The sequence below is a fragment of the Euleptes europaea genome, chromosome 17 (genome assembly GCF_029931775.1).
Source record: "Euleptes europaea isolate rEulEur1 chromosome 17, rEulEur1.hap1, whole genome shotgun sequence".
Taxonomy (NCBI): Eukaryota; Metazoa; Chordata; class Lepidosauria; order Squamata; family Sphaerodactylidae; genus Euleptes; species Euleptes europaea.
In genome coordinates this window covers 25,002,854-25,025,303 of record NC_079328.1, presented here as the reverse complement: position 1 = coordinate 25,025,303, position 22,450 = coordinate 25,002,854, and the positions used below count along the sequence as shown (strand labels likewise).

Genomic DNA, 22,450 nt, shown 5'->3' with positions numbered 1-22,450 from the left:
TCATGTTCAGTGTTTGGTCTACTAAGACCCCAAGATCCTTTTTGCACACACTACTGCTGAGACAAGTCTCTTCCATCCTATAATTATGCATTTGATTTTTTCTACCTAAATGCAGAACTTTACATTTATCTTTGTTGAAGTGCATTTTATTAGTTTTAGCCCAATTCTCCAGCCTGTCAAGATCATCCTGTATCCTGGCTCTGTCTTCTACCATATTTGCTACCCCTCCCAATTTAGTATCATCACAAGGAACCATTTGCCAACAGTGGCGATTAGCAACTACACTACACAAGCTGGACTGGCTGTCAATCATCCAACGTGATGAAGAACTTTGAAACCTGCTGTAGCTCAGAATCGTTTCTTGATTCTGCTGTGGTCATCTGTCTATGATTATGTAAACTGAGTCAGAACTAACATTTTAAGCTAATTATGTAGAAACAAAGGTTTTGAGGGTGACAAAAGGTACTTGAGCTCCGTCCATTTGGTGTGACCAATTCTCTTTGGCCTGAAATGAGGATTAAGAATTAATGTATCTGCAATGAAATAAATGAAGACACTTTGATCCATTTTTGATCAGATTCTCATTGCAAATAAGTGTTTTATTTTGTGTGCATCTGCCATTTTGTTTAAAAATTGTGTGTGTGTGTGTGTGTGTGGTGGTGGGGGTTGTCATGAATTTAATGTCATAGTACTGGCCTGTACAAACTGTCTTTTCAGTTCAGGTTTGTAATTAGTCCCCTGCCTGTAATGGAAGAAAAATTAGGTTCAGGAAGTCCCTGGTTGCCATGAATATAGGGGTATGCATGTGACCCACATAACACTGCCCTTCCTTTACACAGGGTTGCCCTTTTATTAATGCGTGTATGGCTCTCATTTTGCCTAAACCTCTAAGTTTAGGTTCTAAGTACTTAAACCTCTAAGTACTGGTTCTTCATCATTCTGCAGAGGACTGCAGGACTGGTGGGCTGCACTTTCTCGCTCTTCTCATATGCAGATGCATGGCTCCTTGGTACTGAGATGTAGACACACTTCTAGTTTTAAGAATGTCTTTTCTCTCGTTGTCTGTAGATGCCCACTAAGAAATAGACACTAGTGTACATTTTAGCAGAGATGTAGTTGGGCTGCCCAACTCACCATTTCTTCCTCTTTAGAAATCTGCAAATCCCACACCTTGGTTTACCATATAGTCAGTTGATGTGGGGCTTGAAAATTCCGTCTGCTTGTCTGGAAATGGATACTGAGGAATGGGTCTCTCTAGTGGTACTACTCTAGTCACCTGTTCATCTGTTTCTGTCCTTATGCACAACTGGTACTTAGAAGAACATTGGTTTGACTTTGCATATTATCCAAGATTTTTATTATCCATTATGCAAAGCATGCCTTTTTTCTGTGGCAATTAGCATAACACTTCCTTACTGCAGCAAAAACCCGATAGCTGTAAGCTATCCATCTTAGTTGACAGAGTTGAAGGTGTTTGACCTCTTAATGTTAAAATGACCCTTTTCTTCAGTGAAGATACAGCAGTAATAGCTTGATCTCAAGGCTCGAAGTAGGTCTTGGTAAAAAGAGGCAATGCAATGGTGGCTATTGTTGAAACGATACTGAAGAGACCACAGTTCAAATCCCCACTCTGCCATGAAACTGACATGGGTCACTCTCATTCAGCCTAACCCACCCCACATAGTTGTTGTGAGGATAAAATGGAATTGTGGAACGTTCCTGCACGTTCCTGACCTTTGGTAGAGCTTTGGGATCAAGATGTTTTTCTCCCTGGGGATGCTTATCCAAGTCCTACTTATCAATCATTTATTTAGGAGTCCCTAATCTGACTCATGACTTGAGTTCGATCCCGATGGAAGTGGGTTTCAGATAGTGGGTTTCAAGGTTGACTCAGCCTTCCATCCTTATGAGGTTGGTAAAATGAGTACCCAGCTTGCTGGGGGTAAAGTGTAGATGACTGGGGAAGACAATGGCAAACCACCCCATCAACATAGTCTGCCTAGTAAACATCGCGATGTGGCGTCACCCCATGGCTCAGTAATTACCTTTACCTTTAACCTGATTAAAGGTACCTTTAACCTGACTGAGCGGGGGCAAGCAATGGCAAACCACCTCTGAACATCTCTTGCCTTGAAAACCCTATGGGGTCATCATAGGTCAGCTGTGACTCGATGGCACACACACACAAACCACCCCGACTGAGTCTGCAGACATTTTTGGAATATGGAGAAAGCATAGTGGGTACCACAGCAGAATAGCTGTCATGGGGGCTCGTGGTAACTGGAAAGAGAACATGAGGTTAGTTTCACTCATTACACCCCTTGGCCACAGTGCCAGTAGGATAGGTCCAGTGCCAGTCATTTTTGAAACTAAAATTTTAATTGTACCTTTTTTCCACTTATGCATTTTTTTTTTAAATTATTTCTTATAAAAAATAAATGATAGCCTTATAGTTGTCTCCTGGCAACCAATATTTTTAGACCCAGTCCATCACTGTCAGCATTGACACAAGAAAATTTAGACTGGAAGAAATGTAAAGTTTCTCACTGGGACTCGAGGCGGATTACACAGGGGAGGAGCCGGGGCTCAGTGGCAGAGCCTCTGCTTGGCATGCAGAAGGTCCCAAGTTCAGTCCCCGGCATCTCCAGTTAAAGGGACTAGGCAGGTAGGTGATGTGAAAGACCCCTGCCTGAGACCCTGGAGAGCAGCTGCCAGTCTGAGTAGACAATACTGACTTTGATGGACCCAGGGGGGTCTGATTCAGTAGAAGGCAGCTTCTACTGTGTTCAAGTCTTCAAGGCAACGCTGGATTCTTGCTTTATTTTGTTGGATTTTTCGCTGGCGGGACAGGAGGAACTTCATTCATCTGGTCCATTTTGCTCGCTATGGACAAGCTTGAGCTCCCGAGGCGCCTTCAGAAGTTACCAAAGCGTGTAAGACAGTAGAGATACCAGACAAAAAAGACTGGATAAAAAAGATGCTGGAATTGACTGAGATGGCGAAGCTTACAGCTTTGATAAACCAGAATGACAATGTACAATTTTGGGGGGAAGGGGAGGCTTGGAGAATTTACTGCGAAAATTATTTTTTAACGGGACCATTTAAAGGATATTCTTTGATCTAATCCCTTATTTATACTCTGTATTAATTTTTATATTAGGTATTGATTTAATAATGTTGGATATGACAAGAATAGGTTAATTAAAATAATATTGGGATTAGCTCCGTTAGCAAAAGTTTATGCAAGTTATTTTTAGATGAGAGAGGGGGAAGTCAATTTATTGTTAAATTAGAGATGTTACTTGTTTTTCTTTTTATTATTACGATTATATTGTTTTTGTTAATCTATTAAATGAAGAAAATAAAAATTATTTAAAATAATAAAAAAAGAAGTTACCAAAGCGCGCCAGGCGGCACGGCCACCTGTAGGGCCGAGGACCCGGATGGGGAAGCGGTTGCCAAGCGACTGAGGGGGGGGGACCAACGAGGGGGAGGGGAGGAAGAGCCAAGGAGCCGCCACCACGCGCCGGAGCCTCAACCCACAAGCCACCCTCCCGGCGGGCGCTGACGTCACGTTTGCTTCGGTGAAGGGGCGTGGCTCCACGGCGCGTCGGGGCGGCGCGCACAACGTCACGTTTGCTTCGGATGCCGCGCGCGCGCGCGCGCCTAGGGGGCGTTGAAGGGGCGTGGCTCCTCGGCGCGAGGGGGGCGGGGCGCGCTGACGTCACGTTTGCTTCGGACGCCGCGCGCGCGCGCGCCTAGGGGGGCGGGTGGCGAAGGGGCGTGGCCCCTCGGCGCGAGGGGGGCGGCGCGCGCGTGCGCGGTAGGCGGGGTCTGAGGCAAGCGAGGCCGGGCCGGGCCGAGGAGTCGCATCCAAGATGGCGCCGTGCGGACGTGTCCGGGCCGGGAGCCGCGGGCCGGGCCCCTTCCTCATCCTGCTGCTCCTGGCGCTGGGGCCGGCCCGGGCGGAGCAGGGAGCGGGCGGCCTCCCTGGCGGCGGCGGCGGCGGAGGAGGAGGCGGCGGCGGTTTCCCGGGGGCTGCCCTCCAGCCGCAGCAGGCGGCGGGGCTCGGGGCCCAGCAGCCGCCTCAGCCGGCGCTGGCGGGGGCGGCCCCGGGCGGGGGGGTGGCGCGGCCGTTTCGCGCGGGGGGCCCCCCGGGCGGCGGCTGGAAGCTGGCGGACGAGCCCGCCTGCCGGGAGGATGTGACCCGCGTCTGCCCCAAGCACAGCTGGGCCAACAACCTGGCCGTCCTCGAGTGCCTGCAGGACGTGCGGGAGGTGAGCGGGGCCGAGGAGGGGGCGAAGGGGAGCCACTTTGTGCAATCCCACGGGGTGGTCGGCGTTGGTGGCGGCGGCGGCGGCGTCCTGCGAAACTCCGCCTCTCCCTCCCCTGAGCGTCCCGCCTTCGTGCAGCGCGGCCAGGAAACCAACCCGGCACGGGCTCTGCCTGTGAAGGCCCCGGGGGGCCCCCTAAGACGCGGTGATTGGCGTGGGGGGGGGCTTCATTGGGGGGGCTTCTGTCACGTCCTATGCAGAGTCTTCTCCATGCAGGTACTGTCTTCGTTGAGGCCCCGTTGGAGCAACTGAACTTTTCTTCCCTTCAGCTGAATGGTCGAGGGTCCAGAAAGAGAAAGTAAAACTCCTAGTTGCCCACGGGAACCACTTTTATTCATTTATTAATATCTGGGAGCCCCGTGGCGCAGTGTGGTAAAGCTGCAGTACTGCAGTCCAAGCTCTGCTCACGACTTGAGTTCAATCCCGACAGAAGTTGGTTTCAGGTAGCTGGCTCAAGGTTGACTCAGCCTTCCATCCTTCCGAGGTCGGTGAAATGAGTACCCAGCTTGCTGGGGGTAAAGGGAAGATGACTGGGGAAGGCACTGGCAAACCACCCCGCAAACAAAGTCTGCCTAGGAAACGTCGGGATGTGACGTCACCCCATGGGTCAGGAATGACCCGGTGCTTGCACAGGGGACCTTTACCTTTTAATATCTGGGAAGCAGCAAATAACCCAATTCTCAGGTTGGTTTTGTTAAAGCGGATATTGAAACACATTCAGCTGTACAGGAATTGTCTCAGAGCGTAGAGCTCGCTTTAAAGCTCAGGGGGGAATCCAAATTTAGCCATTCGGAAGGTATGCTCAGTAGAGGTAAGTGGTTGAAAAGTGCTGGGAGGCAGTGCCATTGAAAGGCCTTGGCCACTGTGCCTGGTTGCTGCCTTGGCCCTCTGGTGCAACTTAATTGGCCACTATGTATGCAGCAGGATGCTGGGCCAGATGGAGCATTGGTCCGACCCAGCAAGACACCTCATATGTTTTCAGCTTACGGTTACCGTTTGCCCACTTTGAGCGGGCAGCCTCCCAGCGAATGATGGGCAATCATTCTAAAAAGGTAAAGATCAAGGTCCCCTGTGCAAGCACCGGGTCATTCCTGACCAATGGGGTGATGTCACATCCTGACATTTACTAGGCAGGCTTTGTTTGCAGGGTGGTTTGCCAGGGCCTTCCCCAGTCATCTTCCCTTTACCCCCAGCAAGCTGAGTACCCTCCTACCCCGTTGTTTTTTGGCTAGTGAGTGCCCACAGTGTCACCTGATGTGCTGATGTCACTTTTGAGGTTTCACTTGGAAGTGATGGCAGCACATAATGCAGTGCCCTACCTCCTATGCTCCCAGGAATGTCAGGGAACAGCCTGACGTCCTTGCCTCAACTCAGTTTTGAAACCATGAAGCCAAGGTAAAACAAAAACAAATGCCTTCCTGAATGCTTGAATATGTGTTTCAATATCTGCTTTAACAAAACCAACCTGAGAATCAGATTATTTGCTGCTTCCCAAATATTAATACATAAATAAAAGTTGTTCCTATGGACAAATAGGAGTTTTGCTTTCTCCTGGACACTCGACCATTCAGTTGAAGGGAGGAAAAGGAAAGTACCCTGTTGTGGCCAAAGCTGAGCTTCCCTGTTTTGCCTAGTTCTTACTGTTACTATCCTTGGCTGACAACAGTGTTGCCAGTATTTCAGTGTCAAACTCTTGAAAAATATCTTTGATGGTAAACAGAAACGTGCTAGCTGTGAAGCAAAACAAAACAGAAGCCCAACAGAAGACGAACAACACTTATTCCAGCAGGAGCTTTCCTGAGTCAGAGCTCAGTCCTTCAGATGCTGTGAAGCAAAACATCTTGCTTTTAGGCTGCGTGCTCGTAGTTGCAGGTGCAAACAACTCTGCTTTTTTTTTTAAAAAAATGATTCAGTTCTCATTTAGCTTATGCTGGACAGCTAGTGAAACACACAATCAAGTGTACGTCAGAAACATGTTTATAGTTGGTTGAGCTGTGCTCTGAGATGGAGCTATCTCTGCTACTTCTAAGTTTAATGGAGGGTGGGTGGAGGTTGAGCCTGTAATTCAGGCTTGGAAATAGCTACTTTTGCTTGGCTGCCTGTGGTGAGGAACCTTTCCCACATGAGCAAGGAGGTAAGCTCTTCAGGCTGCCTGTGTCCTGCAAATGACTGACCAAGCTAAGTGTGTGTGCGTGCACATGTGCAGTCAGGCTGCCAATGCTCATGGACTTATTTGCAAGACCGCTTTAGGTTAACTTTCAGCTGTAGCCCAAAGAATTGCTTGCAGTGTGACAAATATGCAGGAAAGGCAATTGCTGCCTTAGCAAAATGAAGGACAGAGCTGACAGGTGGTGCCCTGACGGGCTGATGACTATGTTATAGTAAGAGTTTATCTGTTCCCAAGATGACCCGAGGTTCACGTAACCTGCATGTAGCTTGATAGGATTCTTATTCCTGTTAAATACAGATACTGAGTTCATAGCAAGTTCATCTCAGCTGCATGTTTTAAAAACAACCAAAAAACAAATGATGTCTTTGAACTGCAAAGATGTATAACTTATCTGGGTGATTCTGTAATGTTGTGGGTAGGCTTGTCATTTGCCTGTCAGTGGCAGGTAAACCCCATTCCCTGTCCTCGAGAAATGAGAGGAAAAAATGGCCTCCAGAGTGACTCTCTAGGAATTTCCTCATTTGTCTATGGAGTTCACCCATGGAGGTTGTGGGGAAATTCCTAGCGCTTCACCAGGAAGTGACATCACATCCTCCCCAGATACAGCCCTCAATATCTCCCTGCATTTGCTGAGGCATTTCTGGCAACCATAGTTGTAGAATATACCACCCACATGCTTTTACTCTCTGAGAAGCAAACAAAATTTATTTGACCTATCTGAAGTGCCTGTTTGTTGTCTGTGTCCATTCTTATGGGCCAGGGCAGCCTGTGAACTTGGAAGAGAGAAAACCAGCCTCAGTAGGTTGCACTAAAAATTGCTGTTTGGTACAGGATGGTTGACTGTTTGTCTCTGCCCTATACTCATTGGTGCTTGCCTAAGTACCATTGGCCATCACCTGAAGAGATGTTGCACGGGAGGCAGTCATTAGGATTACAACTGTGGCAGAGAGAGTTGTACTCTTCTTCCAGGGTGAGGGTTGCAGAAAGAGTTATATCCTTCTTCCAGAGTGAGGGTACCAGTTGAACTCTGCCACCCTAGTTGGGAAGAGGGGAGGATATTTGTGTTCATGCCTGCTTCATAGCTGGTGAGATGCTATTTGTCAGGAGCTGTTGGTTGGGAAGTGTTGAGCTTTCACTTAGGATTCTCATCATCCACCCAGTTGACTTTCAGTGACTGCAGGACTTTTTCTTTAAGGAAAGAGATCACGAGTTCCCAAGCAGAATGCTGATCATCAGTTGCTGATTTAGAGGCTTAGATGGGAATCTTAATGTAGATATTGTCGAAGGCTTTCACGGTCAGAGTTCATCAGTTCTTGTAGGTTATCTGGGCTGTGTGACCATGGTCTTGGTAAGAAAATACCAAGACCACGGTCACACAGCCCGGATAACCTACAAGAATTAATGTAGATAGTTGAAAGGTGGGTTGGGTTGTATCATGAAGGTGAGACAGAGTGCCTGTTATCTAATTTTAAAAGATGTCCTGACTTTGAACAATTATGTCTCAGAGTATCTTACAGAGACTTGTGTGTCTTAGGTAATTTATGCATGGGAGTTTTACCTGAGGTTCGTTGCAGGCTGGACCCACACTTGAGTGCTGGGAATCTATGCTACAGCAGTCTCCAAGCTCAAATCAAGTCCCGTCCCTTTAAATGCTGCTTTGTAATTGGCTTACTTGTAGTGCTTACTGTGAGAGAAAATTCCCCCACAAACCCATTTGCCCCATAAAAAAGCATTTTAACAACAACAGCAAACAAAAATGGAGCAATCTGAAAGAGGGGGAGAAATCCAAGCCTCAGTTTTAAATAGCCTTTCTTGTGCTCAGAAAGAGCTCCCGGGAAGCTGGGAGTATTTCAATCCGTGCCTCTGGACATGCTGCTTTATAATTGGCTGTGAGCGAAACTAAGCTTGCGTGCCCTTCACTTTGCCTTCTGCATGGGGATTTCACCCAGGCTTTGCTCAGGGAAGATGGAAGAGTTGGGTTAACAGAGGAATGGGAAGACATTGCGAGGGCTGGGCATGAGGTCATCTCTAATGGATGGAAAACTCATGAATAACTCCAAGGAACAACCAGGGCAGATCGGGGGCGAATGTGAGTGAAAGTACCCATGCATAAACAACCTTACTGATTGATACTGTGTTATTTCAGCTCTATTCTTTTGTCTGCTCATACTTAACAGTGTTTGGGTACCTAGGGAGTCTGGTCTTTGAATCCCTACTCTGCTTTGGGAACCTAGTGAGTCATCGAAGGACCAGGGAGTCTGGTCTTTGAAATCCTACTCTGCTATGAAGCTCCCTTGTCCAGTCACTCTTTTAGCGTAACCTACCTCACAGGGTTTTATTTATTTTAGTTAGATATTTATCCCCCACCCTTTTCCTCATTGGGGACCCAAAGGAGTTTACAATGTCACCCCCCCTACTTTTTATCCTCACAACAACACTGTAAGGTGGGTTAGGCTGAAAATGGTCTAGGGTTACTAAGTGAGCTTCCATGGCAGAATGGGGATTTGAACCTGGATCTCCCAGATCCTAGTGTGGCAGTCTAACTACTACACCATACTGTAACAAAGATAAAATGAATGAGGCAAGAATCACTTGTGCTGACCTGAGCTACTTTGATGAAGCCAAGATTAAAAACTCATGGATGGGGAAAAGATGGAATCTGCCTGTTTATTTGGGGAAGGTAGTGTTGAATAGTATGACAGTACAGGCTATGAGATTTTTCTTAATATTTATTGAAGAAAATGGAGGAAATTATAATACATTACTGAAAAAGCTTTTATAATTTGCAGTGAGATGTTTTACTTGTTGTAAATTAAAAGTTCCTAAGTATCTGTGTGCTGGTGCTTTTACTACCTTGAACAAATGAAATATTAAGTTCTGAGTTTCTGCATTACTTGTTTAGCAGTGCAAAGTAGCTAATCAAAGAAATGGAATCCACAGGCTCAGTACATTTTCTGGGTTTTTTTTAACCAAATGTCCTAGCACAGCGCAGAAAGACTGAAGAGAAGGAAGCAGGACGCTTGAATCCAGGGGCAATTTCTGCCCTGGCATTAGGTCAGACTGTGCCCTGTGTGCCATTCACACAGTTCTTTGTGTCTTGATCTGCCTTGCAATTGTGATCCCAGCAGCTGAACTTGGTTTGCACACAGTGACGAGAGTCAAATAATTTATTTTCAGTATGAGTAAAGGCCATGAAAGATGTTGCACATCTTTGTGAATTGTGGCCTTAACTTTCACTTAATGTGTAGCTATAGATAACACTTGAGGTGTTTTGTGAACTGTATAGCAAGCCATTTTAGCACAGGCCATCTCTGAAGTGCTGGGATGTATTCTTATCCTGCTTCTTGCTAGTTGCCATTATTTAAAGATAGGGTACTTGAGTGGTTGAGGAATGAATAGAGATTTAGTGCAGTCTGCGAGTTAGGGGGTGTTTAAACTGTCCAAAAATGTCTATGATGTAGTACACTACAACTGGGGAGGGAAGGAAGAAGAAAATGTGTGTTAAAGGGAGCATTCTGTATGTGGATTGGAATTTTATGGTAGTTTTATAAGAGTAATATGATGGTACTTTGCACAGAAATTATGAACAGATTTTTTTGGCGTTCCTGTGTAGTGCATTTTGCCGTGTCAGTTTAACTCGTACTGGCTGTATTTGACCTTGTTTTAACTTGAAACTGATTCAAGGTACTTGGTGGGGTTCTGAAAGCTGGCTGGTGGTTCTATCACTCTAATTAAAATGATTTTAAATCTCCCTGCTCCTTCTGGATATTTCTTCCTGCCCCCACCCAATTTCATTTCCATAGTTTTCTATCTAGTCCTCTGGAAATCATTTGGCTGTATAAGAGCTGTAGGAAGGGCAATGCCAAATTGGGTGTGTGTATCTGTTTTCAGTGCTTCTTTGGGGTAGCATAGTTGCTGACTTAGCAATGCTAAGACAGGGAGATGAGGTAGAAAAAACTGAGAAATTCTTTGTGTGAGTTCTTGAGGCTTGATATAGAACAACGAAGAGAGCTTGCAAAATATTTTACAAGATACAGTATTGAAGTATTTTTACCACTGCCGTTTAGCTGTTCAGAATGTTTCCTCAACAAATATTTAATATGAATGCTTTATTTAAGAAACAATGGTCTTGTCATTGCTGTCCTAAGCAGAGTTTTACCTTTCCAGACATCATGGGCTGGATCCAACCACCCTTTCCAGTAGTGATAAAGGAGGGAGGGGTCCCCTTTGACTACCCAGAAGGGATGTATTGGGGATAATGGGACCTGCATGTACAGAAGCCTTGTGGGATGGGGGCTGCAGTAAGGAGGAGAATTGGGGTGAGATAGAGTGAAAAACTGGCTGGATACAACCCACTGACTTCAGTGGACTTAGAAGGGGTTAACACTATTTAGGATTGTGCCCTCAGTTGTAGTTCCATAAAGCTTAAATGTAACCCACAGGGTGTGGTTCTTTTCATTGGAGGAGCATCAAAGTGTTTTATAAGATTTAGCTGATCAGATACAGTTATGATCTGTTAATTACATGATAGGGATGTTTGCACTGTATCTTGGCATCTGTCACCTTTTGCAATAGCGGGATGCCTGGGCCTTCTTACAGAGTTGTTGCAAGAATTACTAAGCTAATGTTTATATGGAGAGTTTTGAAAAATTATATAAATATTAAATGAACACCAACACCATTCTAATACTTTTTGACTCATTTCTGTAGTTCCTTCTTTTTTCTGCCTGATGATTAATTAGAGATTTAGACTGTTCCTATTACCCAAATAAGATCCTTCTAGTTTTAGCTCATCAGCTAAAAGTATGCTTGGGTTCCTTACGTTGTAGCGTCTTGCAATTCTGTCTTTGAACATATTTTTATTTCAGTAGTAAAATATAAGATACTTTTATTTCACAAAATCATCATATACTGCTGCTGTGTGCTGCATCCTAATACGATCTGCTCAGTGTTCTTAACGTATTATATATGCTGTGTGTCTATTTCCCCTCTAGACAATGCCTTTTTTAAACTAGGAAAACATTCCACCCATCACTTCAAAACTTCTAGAAAGCTTCCTTCTGTGTACTGGGGTTTTTGTATCTTTGCTTCTGCAAGCAGAGGTTTTATACCAAGGAGGATGTCTTGCGAGGGGAGTTTGTCCAGCAGGACCTGGGTTCATACTATCATCAGTTAGAAATCCAGCAAGTGGAAATAATAAATGTGTGCAAATCCCAGGTAAGTTTGCATTGGTGGTGCGGTGGTATTACAAAAGCCTCCTGGTTTTTTCGGGAACATGAGGGTCCTTATTTTTGGCTGTTGTACTAAGTGACCCTAGTAATCTTGTGGCTTGCAACAATCTTTTGAGCAAATTAAATCACTGGGGATCATTGTTGTTTGACAGATGCTTTAGTTAGCTCTTTTGTTTGCATTCGCCAAAGATCTATCAGTTTCCCCCTTTGTCTCCCAGAGTTTGGAGAATCATTTGCTTCAACGGGATAGAGTCGAGTCAGGATTGTGCAAGTTCTGTTTTGCAGTCCCAAGTGTAGCTCTTTATTTGCATCTGACTTGAGTGGGAAATAGCTCAGGTAGCTTTACTGATCCTGATATATGCGACAGGCAGAAGGTGTCCGTTTAGGTGACCTCTCCTCAAACAGCTTCAGTACTGATGGTTAAAATATTTTTAGGGTGCATAGGATTCTGATTGAGCAATTCTATGGTTTGTTACTTCCTTAGATGCTACCTTCTACCATTGCATGGAAGTTGCTTTCTTTCTTTTTTTTGGGTGACCTGTAAATAAGAAATGCAGCCATTCAGAAGGACGCATAAAATTTATCAGCCCACAAAAGAAGAACTTCACTTATTCTGCCTGCATGTCACCAGTGTGTCACAGAGCAACTCGAGTGGTCGATGTAGCATTATTTCTTTTGTCCAGAAGGGGTTGTTACTTACCATGGGTGATCGGCTAACTGCAGTACTGCAGTAGCAAGTAAAAAGCACATTCAGGACAGCTGAAATACATCTCATTGTCAGATGCACACTAAACTAATGGAGGGTAAAAGTAGATTGGCTCTGAAATATGCTGTGCAATTGTTAAGGCCTTGCATTGTGTAGAACTCGAGGAGAGCATCAATCTCTTGTAGTGGTTCACAGTGAGGCTTGACTCTTGAATACATATATTTTATGTCAGTGTTTGCGTGAAATGAGTTCACGCAGAGTGAAGTTTTTAGCAGACCTTCGGTCCAATGAGCATGCAGAAGCCTCTTGAGCTCATTTGTATGATAAGAGCTAGGGAATCCTGGTGCTTGTGGGAAGATTGTGCAGCTAGCAGCAATAGTGTGCAAAATAACAGCACATAAGAGCTCAGGTGGGTCAGATGATGGATCCATCTAGTGCAGGACCCTATGTTCAGCAGTATCATATGGGCAGATGCTGCTGTGAAGCACAGAAGCAGAGGATGAAAGTAACCCCCTCATCTTGTTTATCCCCAGTTCCTGATATTCAGAGGTGTGCTGCCTCACAGTACGGAGGCTTGATTATAGTCATCTTAGAGATGTTGTTCAGTGGTGAATCTAGGTGGTATTCAGTTGTGCCTTACAAGGATGAAAGGAATCTGCTCTGTGTGTATTTGCTTAACAGTCTTGAGATATGCTGAAGGATGGTAAGGAGCCTCTGAAGGTCCTATCCACAAGCCTGCAATAATAGTAATGTATTATTTACATGACTTGTTCAATAATCTTTTTGGAGGTGGCTGGCAGAAACATTTATTTACTTACCTTTCTAAATAGCATTTTTACACATTCTCAAAATGACAAAGAATGATTAGAACCTGAACAGTGAAAATATTTAAAAATAGAGAACTGCCATGATAAAAATCGTAAAACAATATACATGCAGTTTGATGGAGCCTCTGTGCTAGGAAAAATATTGGCTAAAGGCTGGGATGTTTGTCCTCCTTTAGATAATAGAGGAAGACTGTGGCACACATGCTGGTGGGGTGAGGGGTGTGTTCTGGAACTGTGGAGCGGCAGCAAAGAAGGCCCTGCTTTGTGTGGAGGTGACTCTCATCTCCCCCAAAAGTAGGATTTGTTTATTTATATTTGTAGTCTGCATTTCTCACAGAGACTCAAGGTGGATTACACAATGAAATTCAATGCAGTCAATAGAATGTGCCACATAATAAGCAGTGCACATAGGACTGGGATTGCAGAAATCAGGAAAAGTGGAAATCTGAACAAAGCATAAGTATTTAACATGATACGTTAGGCAAGCAGTAAATGGTATGTAGACATAAAATGTGCTGAAAACAAGATAATGCATGCATTCACAGACAACACATGCCATGCATAGTAAAGTCCACAGACCCATTTCCTTCCGTGAAACGTCTCCTGAACCATTCCGTTATAACAAAACCCTATCACCTTTATAAAAACACCCTCCTGAGCAATTCTGTTTTGCATAGTTTGCAGAGTACCAGAAGCATGGGGCCTTTCTGACCACTTGCATGACATTGTGCAAGGTGAGGGGCCACTGCAGAGAATGCACATGTGAGGGCAGTTGTTGATCTTTCCCCTTTGCAGGGTGGCACCCTGCTCAGATGAGCAAAGTTGCGTTGGAGCATGGGAGGAGGAAGAAGAAGAAGAAGAAGAGTTGGTTTTTATATGCCGACTTCCTCTACCACTTAAGGGAGGCTCAAACCGGCTTACAATCACCTTTCCCTTCCCCTCCCCACAACAGACACCCTGTGAGGTGGGTGGAGCTGAGAGAATGTGACTTACCCAAGGTCACCCAGCTGGCTTCGTGTGTAGGAGTGGTGAAACAAATCCAGTTCACCAGATTAGCCTCCGCCGCACGTGTGGAGGAGTGGGGAATCAAACCCAGTTCTCCAGATCAGACTCCACCACTCCAAACCACTGCTCTTAACCACTACATCACTGCTCTTAACCACTACACCACGCTAGAGAGGTGGACCTGCAGGTACATGGGTCCAAGGCCATGTAGAGCTTTATAGGTGATGGCCAGTACCTTGAATTGAACCCAGTAGCTGGTGGGCAGCCAGTGGAGTAACTGCAGAATAGGTGTAATCTGCCTACTCTGAAAATAACCTCCTGAAAATAACTGAGCTGTGGCGTTCTGCACCAGCTGGAGTCTCTGAGTTGACTTCAAGGAGATACCTATGTTGAGTGCATTATGGTAGCCTAGGTTGACATTACCGTGACACTGATCCAGGTGGGCAGATGAGCCGAGTTGAAGTGGGGGGGGCATCTTGTGGCCTAAACTAAGTTTAGTTTCTTTACTTAAGGACGGACTCCTATCTGTATCTGAAAAAAGTGAGCTGTGACTCACGAAAGCTCATACCCTGCCAGAAATTTTGTTAGTCTTTAAGGTGCTACTGGACTCTTGAATCTTTTCTACTGCTAAGTTTTTTAAAAAGCATTTTTTTTTTTGCTTCTGCATTAACCTGGTTTCAGTATGTGTCCTGTATATCCACGCTGCAGAGCCAGCGTGGTGTAGTGGTTAAGAGCAGTGGTTTGGAGTGGTGGACTCTGATCTGGAGAACCGGGTTTGATTCCCCACTTCTCCACATGAGCGGCGGAGGCTAATATGGTGAACTAGATTTGTTTTCCCACTCCTACACACGAAGCCAGCTGCGTGACCTTGGGCAAGTCACAGTTCTGTTAGAGCTCTCTCAGCCCCACCTACCTCACAGGGGTCTGTTGTGGGGAGGGGAAGGGAAGGTGATTGTAAGCTGGTTTGAGTCGCCCTTAAGTGGTAGAGAAAGTCGGCATATAAACACCAACCCTCCTCCTTCCTTGTGCTTTTTTAAATGGCTTGTATTTTATATTGTAGATTTTAATTGTAAGCCGCCTTGATCAGGACTCTGAAGAGGTGGCATAGAAATATTATAAATAAATAACCCCATGGCCTTTAACCAAGTCAGCAAGGGTCAGTTGAACCCCACTGAAAGTGGGAAGCGTGATGTCCTCCACCAAGACCTCAGGATTCCCAGCCGGCATGACCTCCATCTTGTCATGGGTTAGTTTCAGTTTGTTCACTCAGCCATTTAACCACAGCAGTCAGGCAGTGGCTCAAGAGCTCTATTGCAGGGGTCCTCAACTCTCCTGAGCCGGCAGACACCTTTGGAATTATGGCTCAGAGTGGTGGGTGCAGCTACAACATGGATGCCAAAGGAGGTGATGCCAACCACAAAATATTAGGGAGTGAGGTTATGCGTAACTCTCATAGTGACTGTTCAACATTTCAGGCAGAAGCTCTGTTTAACAGGATGCCTTATATTTGAAAATATGTTGTTGCTTACCTTCAGTAAGTAAATATTTATTTGAAGGTAGCCAAAGGTCTTTACAAAGTAAATTAAACAACGGGGAAAAAATTATACAATAAAGATAAAATGCAAGATGCCATATAAATCATGATAAAATACAGTATAATTGGAGTCTATCCTAGCTGGCCATCAGTTTTAGCTGGTTACATTCTTTGGCACCAGTTTAGCTCTTATCTTTTTAGCTGCTAAAGCGAAAAGTGACAGCCTATAAGTGATAAAGTAACACAGTGACGATCCTTGTGCTGTGGTAGCAACTTGTAAAAGAATGTGCACAACCAATCAGATTTCCAGTGGCCAGTAAGAAGGCCAGCTGGACAAGAACTCCTCCTGGCCCCACCTACCTTTTAAAAGCACTTGGTGGGTACCAGGAAAGGTGTTGGTGGGCACCATGCCATGTTGGGGACTCCTCCTCTATTGCATTACCAGGAGATTTCTGTAGAGAGATATCGAGCTGAGTGTCATCAGCATAGTGATGGCATCTGATTCCAAAACTACAGATGATTTCTCCGTAATGTGGCAGGGCTTCCTACTCAAAATGAAACAGCCCAGAAAGTCAGGTACTCCTGTGTTGTGGTGCATCTTGTGCTAATCCATTCAATAATCCAAACCCAGTCTTTGGCATTAGCGCCCTAGTCTTTGTTAGGGATGAATTGGAAGTGGATAGTAAAATCAGATGGCTTGCTCTTACTAGTAATGAGGTATTAGCGTCAGGCACATTGCTAAATTGCTTTAGTAAAATATGCCTAGTAATATTAGAAAGCTTTGCTAAATTTTACTTGTTATTGTTGCCTTTGAGAGCCATCTTGATGTAGTGGTTAAGAGCAGCGAACTCTAATCTGGGGAACTGGGTTCGATTCCCCACTTCTCCACATGAAGCCTGCTGGGTGACCTTGGGCCAGTCACAGTCCTCTCAGAACTCTCTCAGCCCACACAGAGGCAGGCAATGACAAACCACCTCAGATGGTCTCTTGCCTTGAAAACCCTATGGGGTTGCCATAAGTGTGCTGTGACGCTGGCAAAAAAACACATCGTTGTCTTTCCCTACAAGGTCCTTATTAAAAATTTCCAGGAGAAACTTCAAACTTGGCTTGATAAATAGGTTTTATTAAATCAGGTGTTTTTTTAAATGAGCTACAATTGCATTTATTTATATTGATTCATTGAGCACAGCTGTTACCTAATGACAAGATGAAAAGTGATGGCAACACACCTTCAAACTCCAGTTTTTGGAGCCTTATTTATGGAGCCTAGGTGGCTTGGTGCCTGACTGCAAATGATTTTTAATCCACATAACCAGAGAGCAGATTTTGGCTCCTTTTCACTGACCGCTCTTCAATTCTTCATCCATTTGCATGGTTGTAGAACCCTCCGTACAGTCCAACAAAACACCTTTTTAATGGATATCTTGACCTATACATCAAATGCAGTGTACTTGTATTTAGTAACCTTCGGTTAGGCCAGATAAATCAGTTTTAACGGGGCAGTTATGTCATGGGGCAGTGTGGCTAAGGCATCTCATATATTGGGAGTGGGAAAATCAGGCCAGATTTAATGTCAGCATACCCATTTTTAGATTTCTGTGGTTTTCAGATAACTTCTCTGCCTTAGCGCATGAATCATTTTTCACTGTCATAGTGTTCAGGCCAAATTCATGATCTCAAAATGTGCAGCTTCTTGAGCCGAACTATTAAAAGTCTGACTCGTTTTGGTCTGTATCCCTGCCCCCCCCCCCCCCCCGGTAATGCCTGCAGTCCACTGTTGTGTTAAGTTTGCAAGGCAAGAGTGGCTTTGGATAGTTAACCAACCTTTCAATAGTCCCCAAACTTTTAGAACCTATGCTTTGGAATTTTGAGAGAGAGTGGTGAGTGCCAAATCCAAAATGGCTTCCACAGAAGATGGAGTCAAAGACAATACCTTTTTCCTCATTTTGCAAAAGAATCACAGAACGGGAAAAGTAATGAGGGAAAGGCTGAGAGGGAGGAAGGGAGAAGGGGAATAAAAAAAGGAAAGCCTGAAAGGGGAATGGAACCACAAGTCCAGTTGTTTACCAGTCCTCCTGATGCTCCAGTAGCTGCAGCTGCTATTGCAGTTGTGGAAAGCCATTTCATTTGAATCAGGGCAGCCAGCAGTAACCCTGCCCACTTTCTGAAAAGCCCAGCAGGCATTATGGTGCTCACAGGCACTACATTGAGGAACCCTGGGTTAAGGCATAACAAATCTGTTTTAAGTGACCCTGTGCACGTACTCTTCCTGAACAGTATCAGCAGTATCTTGCTGGATCAGACCAAGGCCCACCTAGTCATGCATTCTTTGCAAAAAAAAACCCATCAATCATCAGGTGCCAGTTGATGTAATGAAAACTGACCAGTGGTAGATTGGTGGCTTCCATAGTCTATCTTTTGCCCATCAATTAGTTGTAAGACTCAACTTGTGGGACCTTTTGGGTATGTTTTCTGTAAAAGTCAACAAACATACCTCTAGTAGTACATTCACTGTAGTGTTTTCATAAACTCCCTGAATTCTGACACCTACTTTCTTTTGGTGTTTAAGTGTAGTAGTTGTCACACTGCTCTCAGCCTAACTTACTGCTGATGACGCACAGTAAGCAGTCTAATTTTCTTGTCTAGTGCAACAGTCCCTTGGTGTCTTAAAACTCATTTGGAGAATATGCATTTCTTGGAAGGACTTCTTTTAAACTGTGGAAAGGTATGAGCTGGAATGGAATGCTGCTGCTTTTATTAGTTTTATACGCACACTTGGAAAAATGCCTCCAGGTAAAAACACAAGAAAGGTCTTTCCCACTGTTTGCCACCTGAGCTCTTTTAATCAGTGATTGAACCAGGGACCTTCTTTTACAAAGCAGGTGCTCTGCCACCTATACACAACTCCTCTGCATAAGGGGAAGTCTTTTGAGCTGGCGGGAGCAAGTTTCTACTGTGGCTGGTGTTATTCTTTCATTAAAAAATCAGCATCTTCCTTCTGCATTTAGGAATGCTGCAGTAGTACAAATGATTGGCAAAAGAATATGTATGTTCTTAAAACACTCATTTGCATAAGCAGGGGAAATTCTCTGAGTGGCCTGGATTTTATGAATGTGCATATTGTTAAAAAGGGGGTGTCTTGCACTTCCGGATTTGTGTGTGTGTGTTTTAAGATTTAGACAGTTATAATCAAGTTTATTGATTGCCTGAAACCATCTCATGGATGGAACAGTTAAATTGGAATGGGTTACAGATCTCTCAGTAATATTCTGAGTGGAATCTGTTGAATAATACTTGCTGGATTGTGGCCAGATAAACCCCATTGACAGTTATTGTTCTTTGTGGTCTGTGTGAAGTCCTATGCAGGATTTCTGTGCCTGTACAGAAGCAATGTGAAAAGTCTTAGGGTAGGCCTAAAAAAAAAGTTATTTGCTTTTAGGAGCCATCCTATAAATTTGGGAGCCAGGCTGATAGATTTGTTTTTTTATAATTATATCTTCCAGTACTAGGTGCCACAATTAAATTTCTAGGTGCTATGGCGAGCAGATGCCTCAGATTTCTTAAGCCTTGCTCTAGTCAATGAATTGGTGTTCATGTCGGCTCCTAAAGTATAAACTTCTGTGCACATTTCCTTGGGGTACGCGTCTTCGAGAAAGAAACCCTTTGGTAAGTTCTTCCCTAGGTGCTGCATTTGTAAGACCTCCAAGAGTATTTTCAGTGTTTTCATTTTCATAAGCTTTAGTCTCTCCCCCCCCCCCAACCGCTTTGTGTTTAGATGGATTTTCACTTAGTTTTTTAAGTATATCTTGCATTCAATAGGAAGACTCTACAGTGCACTTGCAAGAGTGCCTGATGCCTTGTTGGAATTGCTGTCTGACTTTTGAATGCTTAGACTCTTGCTTCCTTCAGCAATTTGTGGCAGGGCAAGCATGATAACTTATTGCCTTTATGAAATTCTAGTGAGCAGATGGTGCCGGGAGATATTGCCGGGACGTCCTAGAATGGTTTCAGTCATTAAGCAGTTAGTACAGCTGTTTAACTCATTAGTTAGGGCTCATTAATGGGTAGTCTCTACCTGTTTGCTGCATGTTTATTGGGATTTTATGTATTTCCAGCAGAGCCTGAACAAGGTACATAAAATTACACTTGCATAGCTGGAACTGAATTGTGAACTGAAACGAAGATGAATTGCTAGATGTGTTTTAAGGCTTTGTCTCTAGAGGAAAGGAAATGGGGGCAGATAGGTTTTTCTTCCCCCACGCCTTTGATGCAGCTCTGTGGGTTAAGGTAGATAATCACCTCTGCATTTTTGTAACCACAGTGGAAATTGCTGTGGTGATGAGTCATCCATGCGCTGCTTTAATTGCAGTTTCTTGGATGCCTTGGCAGTTCTGTTCCTTTTTTTTTGCCAACTAGTTGGAACAGTTAAACTGTCTGTGCAAATTCAGGTCCAGAATGACTCTCCTGGAATAAAAAAAAGGAGCACCTCATTCGTTGTACCTTGCGAGCTTTAGTTGCAGTTCTGCAGGTCCTTGATTCTGGGGAATCATCTGTCAGCTCTCTGACTCAGCAGATGGGGCAAGGAGCAGGTATTAGAGCAGATATTCATTAATACGTACAATGTTGGGTGAAAGAGTGAAGTTAGGTGCCATCTTTGTGTTAACAGTCCCCAGCACACCTGTCTGCATGCAGATGTGCACTATAGGAACGAGTGCTTGAGCCTGGGCAGAAAAGGGACAAAATTCTTGAGTTCAGTGTAGTCATCTTCTTCTGCCAATCCATGCGCTGCTGATACCTAATTCTCCTTCTTATTTTGATTGCGTGCTAAGGGAATCAGTTGTTTTGCTGGATCAGCGTCTTCAGGCCCTGATGGGCTCAGTGAGGGTGAACAAACTGAAATTTAATCCAGGCAGTATGGAAGGCAGTTGAGCAGGCTTGGGTGGTGGAATTTAAGCTACTGTTAATAGGATTCTGTTCCCCTGAAGACTCTCACTGGGGGGATGGTCAGGTGGTAGCTGTGGCTTGCAATGTCTTTCGTCCACTTGAGCTGGTATGCCAACAGCAGCCCTTCATGAAGAAGCAGCTCCTGGTTAGAAGAAGAAGAGTTGGATTTGATACCCCACTTATCTCTACCTTAAGGAGTCACCAAGCAGCTTACAATCACAATCTTTTCCTCTCACCACAACAGATACTTTGTGAGGTAGGTGGGGCTGAGAGAGTTCTGAGAGAACTGTGGCTGGCCCAAAGTCACCCAGCAGGCATGTGAAGGAGTGGGGAATCAAACCCGGTTCTCCAGATTAGAGTTTGCCCCTCTTAACCACAACACCACGCTAGGTCTCAGAGTCATTCATGCCCTGGTAACTTCCAGATTTGATGACTAGCATGTTCTGCATTGGGTTGGTATAAAAAAACTCTCAGAAAATTTAACTGGCTCAAAATGTGACTGCCCATTTACTACCTGGGATTAGTAGTTTCTGTTGTGATTGTTTCGTAGACTTTTGCCATCAGTCTCCAATCATTTGTCTCCCAGGGTGTTTTTTAATATAGCAGTGGGGGTATTTTGTTGTTGACATTTGCATTTTTTGTAATTGAGATTTTCATTATTCCATGGAGAATTTTAAAGCAAAATGGTTTATTTTCAGAGTATTTATGACCCTGCTTCTTTCCCTGTTGGTGACCCAAAGCAGCGTACAAGCATACCTGAGCACAATTTAATTAAACAATTCAAACAAAATACAATTCAGATAGAACAAAAACACAAATCCTAGATGGGTCGTGGATCCAGTGCACTGATTCATTCAGGGGCCATGGGCTGTGAACTTTGCCATGGATTACAAGGCAAGCATCCAGAGTCTTTTGGCTCATGCCAGAAGTCTTATACCATCAGGCAGGAAGGGAGAGAAAAGCTCAGCCTTGATGTTACCCAGCTAGTTGCCTTATTCCCCTGATTTCCCCTACCAGCTGATAAATTTCTAGTCATGCACAGTTCCTTGGATAAATTGCATTTGGTAAAAATCTTGCATATGTAGCTTGAACCATGTGAGCTCGTTCTTCGTATCCCTCTAGCTAGTGAGAGGGTTGGTGGTAAATCCTTACAATCTGCTAATAAGAATTAATTTTTCTTTCTCGTCTCCAGGCCTTCCTGGGCTTGGCTTTGGCTAAACGGAGTTCACTGTGGCTGGCAGCTCTTCTCGACATGCCTGTTTTGCCTTTGGTCTTGCCAGGGTGCAAGGATGTGTGCAGGATCAGCCTGTCCATATAGGTGAACTCTAGGCTGCCTCTTAGGGAACAGGCTTGAAGGGTCATCAACTTAGGCGAAAGCAAATTTAACTTGTGTTTTTACATTGTTCATTTGAATGTCAAGAAGTGGACCAACTTCTACCTTTTGGAATTTTCATTGTTCTCTGTATTGAATGGGGCTGGAAAAATGTTTATGCCACTTCGCTACGGAAACTTCAGTGAGTGAAGATGCAGGGGGACAGTCTAGAAGAAACTTGAGCTGTGTCTTCATTTTATTTTCCTTCTTCCTCCTTCTCCCTGAATTATACAGGTCGTATCAGTAGCAGAAGGTTCTGAATGGTAACAGCATGCAGAATGTTCAGAAATGTCCTTCTTGCTGCAGTTTAGGGTTCAGCTATGTCAA

General features: G+C 44.5%; 1 protein-coding gene across 1 annotated transcript in view; it reads left to right on the top strand.

Moving 5' to 3' along the window:
• The first annotated feature begins 3,843 nt into the window (after nt 1-3,843).
• The window catches only part of GLG1 (golgi glycoprotein 1), an 85,590-nt gene continuing 66,983 nt past the window's right edge, over nt 3,844-22,450 (top strand). Inside the window, exon 1 of the mRNA XM_056862636.1 lies at nt 3,844-4,277. Coding sequence (XP_056718614.1) covers nt 3,879-4,277 — 399 coding nt within the window. The 5' untranslated portion in view covers nt 3,844-3,878. The remainder of the gene's footprint in view (nt 4,278-22,450) is intronic.